This window comes from Galeopterus variegatus, unplaced genomic scaffold, assembly GCF_000696425.1.
Source record: "Galeopterus variegatus unplaced genomic scaffold, G_variegatus-3.0.2 Scaffold689, whole genome shotgun sequence".
Classification (NCBI taxonomy): domain Eukaryota; kingdom Metazoa; phylum Chordata; class Mammalia; order Dermoptera; family Cynocephalidae; genus Galeopterus; species Galeopterus variegatus.
The window spans coordinates 553936-563033 of NW_007726800.1; the positions used below are offsets into that span (position 1 = coordinate 553936).

General features: G+C 44.1%; 1 protein-coding gene across 2 annotated transcripts in view; it reads right to left on the reverse strand.

The window, feature by feature from the left end:
• Positions 1 to 8915, reverse strand: part of LYAR (Ly1 antibody reactive) — a 21328-nt gene extending 12413 nt beyond the window's left edge. The window contains exons 1-3 of one of the 2 annotated variants that reach the window (XM_008571479.1): positions 8810 to 8914; positions 3371 to 3545; positions 2017 to 2131 (exon numbers count right to left, since the gene is read on the reverse strand). In XM_008571479.1, the coding sequence (XP_008569701.1) occupies positions 2017 to 2131; positions 3371 to 3492 (237 nt within the window). In that variant the 5' untranslated portion in view covers positions 3493 to 3545; positions 8810 to 8914. Of the gene's footprint in view, positions 1 to 2016; positions 2132 to 3370; positions 3546 to 8809 lie in introns of both variants that reach the window. The other variant, XM_008571480.1, reaches the window with a different exon arrangement.
• Positions 8916 to 9098: the final 183 nt, after the last annotated feature.

Below are 9098 nucleotides of genomic sequence, written 5' to 3' on the forward strand. Positions count from 1 at the left end.
CCAGAGAGCGTGAGCCGGTCCGTATGTGGGATCCGAACCCTCGGACGGGAGCGCCGCCGCGCTTCCCAAGCGGCGCACTATCCAGTGCGCCACCGGGCCGGCCCCCAAGGTGACTTTTAAGAGAGCAAGTTTCTGGAATTGTAGGGTAGTAGAACAAAGAGGCAAGATGAAGACGAAAGCAAAATGGAAGTCTTATTTTAAAAGAAGAAAAGGTCCCCTCAAGGATCAATATTCTGAGCCCTTTATAATATTGACTTCAGAATACCCAATCTACTAATAAAAAAGCTTTTGGAGAACAATGACCCTCCTGACAGGATTCCTTAATTTCATTTTTTAAAATGAGGAGTTTAAGGATTGATGAAAAAAACAAAACCCCCAAATCCATGTCTGTCAGAAGGGCCACAGAGTGGCCCAGTTTATTCTCCCAGCACATCACATTTTCTCCTCTCCATCTCTTAACAATTCAGCTAGGGAGTGAAGGAGAAATCAGACGGGAAGTGGACAAGGGGACTGGGACAGAATGGGAAGTAAGGTTCTTCATGTATAACACAGTGACAGGGCTGCTGAAGCCTGACAGTTTAGAGCAAGGGTCAGCAAAGGGCCAGACAGTAAATGTTTCAGGCTTTGCAGGTTTCTGTTACAACCACTCAACACTGCCCTTATAGTGCTAAAGCAGCCAAAGACAATACATAAACAAATGGGCATGGCTGTGTTCCAATAAAACTTTATTTACAAAGAGGTGACCTGCCAGATTTGGCTGACGGGCCAGAGTTTGCTGACCCCTGCTTTAGAAGATTTAATTTGAGTGTGATGACAACAGAGATGGAACTCATACACACTGATACCTCCACCTCAGGAGGCTAGGCATATCATCTGGTTCTTAGCAAGGACTGCAGACAGAATGCCCAAAAGTGGGGCTGATGGCCACCAGCCTCAATATCTTAGTTATGATAAACTTCTCAATCTGCACTGGGCCGACTTCTAAGTCCTTTGTGAACAAAATTGCCCTCATAGGAGTATGCTAATTTAGTAAGGTAGTCAGTATCAGAAAATTCACATTTAAATGCCATCATCAAATGGAGTAACTATTATTTATTTAGTTTTTTAGGAAAATACAGAATTTCCACAGATGACATTTGTCTTTTCATTCTCCCACCTGTCCGTCCAAATCCTTCCTCCCGCTATCTATTCCTTAAATGGTCAGCAACATTCTGGAAGTCATCCTTCTCTGTGAATTAAGGATTTTATTGCTTTTGCCATTTTCATTGTACATGTTTTCATTTTGTTAAGTTGAACATTCCTTATGATTATTAAAAATGGCTTTATTTTGGGCCGGCCCAGTGGCGCACTGCTACAGTGCGCCGCTTGGGAGTGCGACGGCGCTCCCGCCGAGGGTTCAGATCCCACATACAGACCGGTTCCCGCTCACTGGCTGAGCGAGGTGGAGGCGCGACGCCGAGGGTTGCGATCCCGTTCCCGGTCCCGGTCCAGTACGGGCGCAACACTGAGGGTTGCGATCCCGTTCCCGGTCCCGGTCCAGTACGGGCGCAACACTGAGGGTTGCGATCCGTTGCCCGACACGAAAAAAGACAAAAAAAAAATGGCTTTATTTTGCCCAAATCTGATGACTGACAGACATACTTCATCTGTGAAGTGTCTGAACATATACGTACGTAAGATTATGGTTTGAATTAAAAAGTTGCATTATTAATAGAAGCAGAGAAAGATTAGGAAGCTCTCATTCAGTTTTGTAGCCAAAGGACAGCTAGTGAGAAATGTAAAATATTTTTGAGAAAAATCTGCAAAACACATGGACTAAAGACATAATGCAGTGCAGTTACACTAATACAAAAATAAAGAACTCTTTTTCAAAAAGTTTTGTTCAACCTCAATCTACCCTAAGATATAATGTTTCCAGGGCTTTGTCTGCAGGGATGACACACGTAGTCTCTTAAGGCTTCCAAAAAACGTGGAAGGTGCCAGATGAAGCCACTAAATGAATCAGGAAGACATTACCTGAATCCATGCCTGCTGTTTAATATCGCCTTTGTGGGTTTTACCCTCATAGCTTTTGCCACCATACTTCTGATCTTCACTTATGCATTTCACGTGGTTTTTATAGTCGTTGCCCCTTTAAAGTGATCAAAAGTTCCACAATTAGATAATACCCAAGTTGGAGGCTCTGTCTAATGCCAGCATGCTGCTCCTAACTTCTGCAGTCCCCACTGTATGTTTTCACATCTGTCCACTGCACACGAACTCCATCTATTTCACTGATAATGTTTATAACCTCTTGGTCATAACCACATTTTCCTCCCTCCAAACTCTTCCATAAAAAAACCACCAAACTTTTCACGCATTTTTATATACAAACACCTTAAAAAAAATACTGCTTTGTCCTATTTGGATTAAGTCATAAGTGAATATATACTGCATTAAAAAATCTCCATGATGGGGTGGTTTTATTCTGGATTACAAAAATCTGAATGACTTCCAGATAATAAAATAGGCAATCAATAATGAGCTCTGGAAACAACCCAGTTTTCACTTGTTTTATACTTTTATATCCTAGCTTTAGGTCTGAACAAAGAGGTTAGCAGTTTCCAAAAAATCACTACTCTAGAATAAAATTAAAAGACTATTAACAAATACCACCAAGGAAGTTGGGGTACATGCAACTGTAAGCCACCTTTTCAACTGAACTCTCTGAAGCTGAAGGAGAATCGATAAAACTGAAGAGTTAGCCCTCCATAAAAGATGCACCTTAAGAAAGTATGTATAAGCAAATCGGGATCTGTTCTGCCCCTCCCCCCATCCTTCACCTTTACAGAGACCTCCTCAGTGGAAGTGTCTCCTGACACACTCATGGGGCCAGGAACCTCACTTCCACCAGCACCTCTGATTTTCCAGGGAGGACCCCATCTCCTCTGCTACCAGACATCTCCCCTCCCCCACTGGGAATTCACAAATTCCTCTTCTGGTTTTTATGTCCATTTCTTCAGTGTGATGGGCATGCAACACCCTGGTCTTACAAAATGGGCTACAAGGCCCTTGAAGGCTTAATCCCAGCAGCCCTCCCTGGGCCTCATAAAGGTGGCAACAAGATGACAAACAAGCTACTGGCTGACCCAATAATCTAACTGCAGTAATTCTCCTTCCCTTAGTCTTTAAAACATCTTTAAAAAGGAAATCATTCTGTAAAGCACTTTTTTACAGAATCACACCAGTTTTAATCAATGAACCCTACAGTTTCTTTTTCTTAATTTATTTCCTCAAAATTTCCTCTATTTTCCCAAGTTTTGTGGGTCCACAGATTCCAAAACTGGTCTGGACTTTTACTATGGATCCAGATGAACTATGCAGAACTTACCAGAAATCTTTACCACAGTCAATGCAAGAAAGGCATTCACAGTTTCTGCAAACAGACAGGTGCTTTTCCACCTGTACTTTCTTCACTGATTCACCACATGCATTGCATGTAAAAAATACCATTTTTAGCCAAATGATTAGATATTCTCTATCCAAGATAGGTTTTAAGTCTTATCCTAAAAAAAAAAAAAAAAAAAAAAAAATAATTATAATTGTAAACTGAAACTTCTATTGCTGGTAAATAATTCATACAGCTAACTTTTCAAACATAATTTCACATGAAAATAACGGAATCTAAGTTGATTAGCAATCTACATAAAACTCTACCACCCATGCAAATAAAACTATCATTAACAATGATAATGGCTAACCTTTGTTGAGTGTGCGCTCACCACATGCCAGCCACTATTCTAAGAGCTTTACATGTATTAACTTATTTAGTGCTCACAGCAACCCTATGAAGGAAGGACTGTTATTGTTCAAAATTTATATGAGGTAATTGAGGTACAGAGATATTAAGTAACTCACCCAAGGATGAGCAGTAATAAAACCAGGACTTAAACCTGGCAGATTGGCTCTAGAGATGATGCGCTTTTGGGGTGTTAAGTGATATATCTCACTTTCTCTAATAACTTTAAGTGCATGCTCTCTTTCTCAAGATACATAAATATGTAAGATGAAACTTACAAAAAGCATTGCAATTTAGGTGTGCACTGCAAACTATTTCAGGTCCCCAAATACTATTAAGAACATACTGTGGGGAAAATTAAGGAAGGTTTAGAAAGTGGAGAAGAGGCCTAAAACCAATTTCTATAGGCACTAAAAACATCCACATAGTCATTACTGGAGGGTTTTACAAATCCAGCTGTCCCGGGTGTCCCAAGTACTGCCCCAACATGAACTGTGACTGCACATATACATAACCACCACTTAAGATTTTCATGGAGATGCTACTGTGCTCAACAAAACACAAATTTATCTAAAAGTATTACAGATGTCCTAATAACTTTCCATGTTTATATAAATGTTTAATCACTAGATTTTAAAAGAGCACTGTCGTTTTACATTATAAGAAATTTTCACAGCAAAAATACTGAGAACTGTTTAACCCAGCACTTTCTTTCTAATTATGAAAATGAAGGTGAGGATCAAGTAGATGTCACGGATCTGCTTCAGAATAAGACTTCATTCAAGAACCCTTCAGAACAGGGCTGGCCGGTGAGCTCAGGTGGTTAGAGTGCAGTGTTGCAACACCAAGGTCAAGGGTTCGGATCCCTGAGCCAGCCAGCTGCCAAAACAAAACAAAACAAAAGACTCCTTCACCAAAATGAAAAAAAAAAAAAAGAGAGAGAATCCTTCAGCACAAATGAGCTAGCCCTGGTTTGCAGAGAATTCTCATGCATATCATCACCATCTCTCTTCCACCAACACGTTCCAGGTCGCCACTGGTGAAGTCACCCCTAAGCAAGGATCGGGGCTACCCTGGGGTAGTCTGTGACAACTATCATCTTCTCAGCTGGTTACTGTAAAGATCTGTGATATAGTCACAAGCTTCTGGAAGCTGGGATCAGGCTTACCATGATGAGCCAGCTCCCTCAAAGCTAACCATTCTTTACAAGGCAGATGGATACTCAATAAATGTTAGGCAACAGGAGCAGCCATTCTGCCTCACAAGGGACAGCAAAGGGTGGAATAAGAGCCCATATCACATTACCAAATAGTTTAGAAGTGAACTTTTGAGTAAGAGCAAGAGTAAAATCATTCATTAGTCACCAAGAAACGGACTACCATCGTATGCACAAGGAAGAAACCGCTGGAAAAAGCCAAATTATATAACAATGAAAAACATTCACAGCGTTGACCAGTTAACTCGGTTAGTTAGAGCGTGGTGTTATAACAACAAGGTCAAGAGTTGAGATTCCTGTACCAGCCAGCCACTAAAAAAAAAAAGAAAACATCACCTCAAACTTAGATATGGCTTAGAGCTTTCCAACTTTTATTGCTGAAGACTATTCTATTTCTTGTTCAAGGGGAAGAAGGGAGAGGAGAAAGGTTTCAGTGAGCCTTAAGATCCAATTGGGAGACTACCCACTGAACCACCTGTCGTGGAAGGTCAGGAATTAAAGGCCTAGAGAGGACAGCTGGAAACAAAATATACTGACTGAAAGAAGCCAGTAATGTTGACAAAAAGATGCTCAGGCAAAACACATTATCCCTCTGGAAATAAGCCACACCCCGTGTACACATCAATTCAGGAGAGGATTAGAATGTGATCACACGTCCATCTGAAAAATAGCTCTCCAACCATTTTCATTTGGTCTTCTGTTTACTTTTTTAAGGCACATTGGGTAGATTGCACAGTGAGTCAGAACTCAGTCTCTTCCTGCTTCCTCTGGATTTCTACACTTGATTTGAAATGGCACAGTTTGTCCACCTGCTAGGTTAATGAGATAAGGTCTGTAAGGAGCTTATCTTGCCCTTATTCAGAGCCCTCAGGGCACCCCAGCACCAGCCTCAAAGCTTCCTTGATTATGCCTCACACTCAACCTAGCCCCAGGGAAAATACATTTTTTATTTATGCTGTAAACGCTTGGACTGCAAAGAACAGTAAGCTCGGGCCGGCCCGGTGGCGCACTGGATAAGTGCACTGCTTGGGAAGCGCGGCGGCGCTCCCGCCCGAGGGTTTGGATCCCACATACAGACTGGTTCCCGCTCACTGGCTGAGCAAGGCGCGGGAGCAACACCGAGGGTTGCAATCCCGTTGCCGGTCCCCGGTCCGGTACAGGGGCAACACTGAGGGTTGCAATCCGTTGCCGGACACGGGAAAAAAAAAAAAAAAAAAAAAGACAAAGAACAGTAAGCTCAAAACCTTCAAAACCAGCTTCGCTGTGCAGCAGACAAGGTGTCCCAAGTCTTAGTGCAGGCTTAACAATCTCTAAGTGTAAATGCTACAAACCTATAAAAAGGCATCATATGAAAATTTATCCCTCTAATTGAATATAGTATATGTTGCCTAAAACAAAGAAGTAAAACTGTGTTATTCAAATTCCATGAGACCGGATAAGTGTGAAAGAAATTTAAGTAAACTTTCAAGTAATATTTTTGTTAAGCTTATAACATTTATGCTTCTGAATTTATAAAAGCTTAAAACTGCAGTAAGACTTTTAGGATACCATGTCCACCATGCTCAGATGTGATATATTTAAACTTTTAGCCCTAAGTGTAAAAAGATGGCACTTTTACGGGGCTAGACCTAAAGAAGACCCTGGCCCCCCACTCCTTCTGCCTAATGCTGGGGACCAACACAGCTATGAAGATTCTGCGTGCACCTCCTAGAGATAGGGGCATGGCAAAAAAGAGCAAGAAGGAAGCAGTGTTCCTGGACTAGTTGAGGGCATACTCTGGTTCCCCCCCACAGGTAAGTTACCCTCACTCTATTCAGCAGACATTTACCGAATGCTACATGTGCAGCAGGAGCTATGTTACCCAGATACACTGGGTGGCCTCACTCAAAGTATACCACGTCGTCTGCGTGTGCTTCTGGCTGTCTATTTCTCTGTCTGGTCAATTTACTGAGCTCTCATCACATGCCAAACCCAAGAAAAAGATGACGAGGGCCAGAATGAGAGGACATGTGATCACTAGCTCTCTACAAAACCTTCTCACATTTATGATCACAACTGCACCCAACACTTCCAGGACAACTATGATTACAGCACCATCTGCATGAGAAACCAATGCAGAGGAGGTTAAATGATGTGCCCTAAGTGAAAATAAGTGACAGAGGTGCCCTGAAAGGACAGGCAACAAGACCAAACTCCTGTTCTGCCTTTATCTTGACCAGTCATAGCCTTTGCCATTTGCTTGGCCATTACTTGGCCTCTGGGACCCTGAAATCTTCATCACAGAAAAAAAAATTTAAAGGCTCTACAAGACAACCTTCCATTTATAAATAGTAGGATCCTAAGCCTAAGCCAGCCCACACAAGGCAAGATCACCCATGTCACAGAGGAGACTGTCAGGTTTTGGACAGCAATGTTGAAATGACGGGAAGCAGCCAGTGGTCAGTAAGGGGCTGAGAACTAGTGAGGGACTCAGGCACCTTAGTCTTCTCTTAACAAGATGGTGGCCATGTTTTCTTGGACTGAGCCTAGACTCAGAGACAGAGGATCTGTACTGAAGCCTGCATCTACCAATGCCAAAGGTCATTAAAACTAAATGACCTCAAGACACCTTAACTTCCCAGGATCTGTTACCTGTAAATTGAGTCTAATATCTATCTCAAAACATTGTGTGAAAAGTTAAATAAGATACCAGATGTGAAAGCTTCATCCTTACCCAACTGCAGAAAGGTTTCCCTGTTAACTCGCACATCAATGCTGTTGCACCCGTCCCCTCCTAAACCCATGCTCCTTTAAATATGACCCTCAACCCATCTATCTCCATACTCCTCTGGATCCTCACCTCATGAATGCCTACTCCACCACCCTGTTCCCTGATAACACGGCTTAGGTTTGGTTCTGGGATTGGGATTTGGAGTGATTTTTTTGGCTTCCTCCCTCTAAATTTTTGTATTGTCTATTTTTTTTTTTTATTTACAAAAACAATATTCACTATTTTTAAAACATTCTCTCACACACACACAGATCTACACCCCATCACTAGAACCACCACCACCACTGAAACAGCCCACCACAGGGGCCAGGCTGGCAACCCCAGCATGTGGCAACCCCAATGAGCACTGTGACCTCGAGCAAGCCACTGTCCCCTTTAAACTTCAAGTTCTGTCATTTGTTAAACAAGACCTCACCCCATTCCCCTTCCTCTCTCCTCAAAGGAAGGTGCTGCAAAAAACCCTGACATCTACTAAGCACCTACTATGGTTAACACGTTTCCACTCAGGTAATCCTCACTCCAGTCCTCTGAGTTAGGTTCTCTATTATTCCCTTTTCACAGATAAGGAAACTGAGGCAAAAGAGGTCAAGGAACTTGCACCAGATCACACATGCAGTTAGTAGCAACTCGGATTCACACGCAGTTATCCTGGTCCTGAGCCCGTGCTCTCGACCACTGCACCCGAAGGCCTCCTCCGTAGTCACCGAGCTTCCCAAGACTCAGAGAAGAGTCTTGTGCCCAACATGCAGCAGGCCTGCAGCCCCGTCTGCTGGTGACCAACCTTCCCGGCTTGGCCAGGCCCGAGAGGGTTCCAGGGACGCATGACTCCCAGTTTTAAAATAGGCACAAGGGGTCACCCTAAGCCCAGGACTCTTTCTACTTCCCCAGAGCACGAATAAGATCTGAGTGGATCTCCCCCTTCCTCCATGTGTGTTAAGCCAGAGGACTAACGTTGGAAACGCAGGCACCGGCCAAACCGCCCCTCCCCGCCTCACCCTCTAAGCCCCAACCTCCTGGGTCGGACCTCTGAGCCACCGCCCCTCACCTCCCAGCCAGCGCCAGCCAACGGTTTCAACCGGCCACGGGAAGCACGTGGAACCGCCGCCACCCTCCCAGCGTAACCGCCACCTTCCTCCCGAGCTTCTCCGCGCAAAGTTCACGCCTCAGCCGCCCGCGCGCCTGCGCACCGCGTCCACAACTCCGACGGAAGTGACGCCACCGGAAGCCGAGGACGGGTCCGGCGGGCCGACGGGGCGTTGTCGGGATGGTTCCGCAGCAGGCGGGTCCCGGCCAGCGGCGGTGAGGGAGGTGGCAGGTGGAGAGGAGGCGGCGGG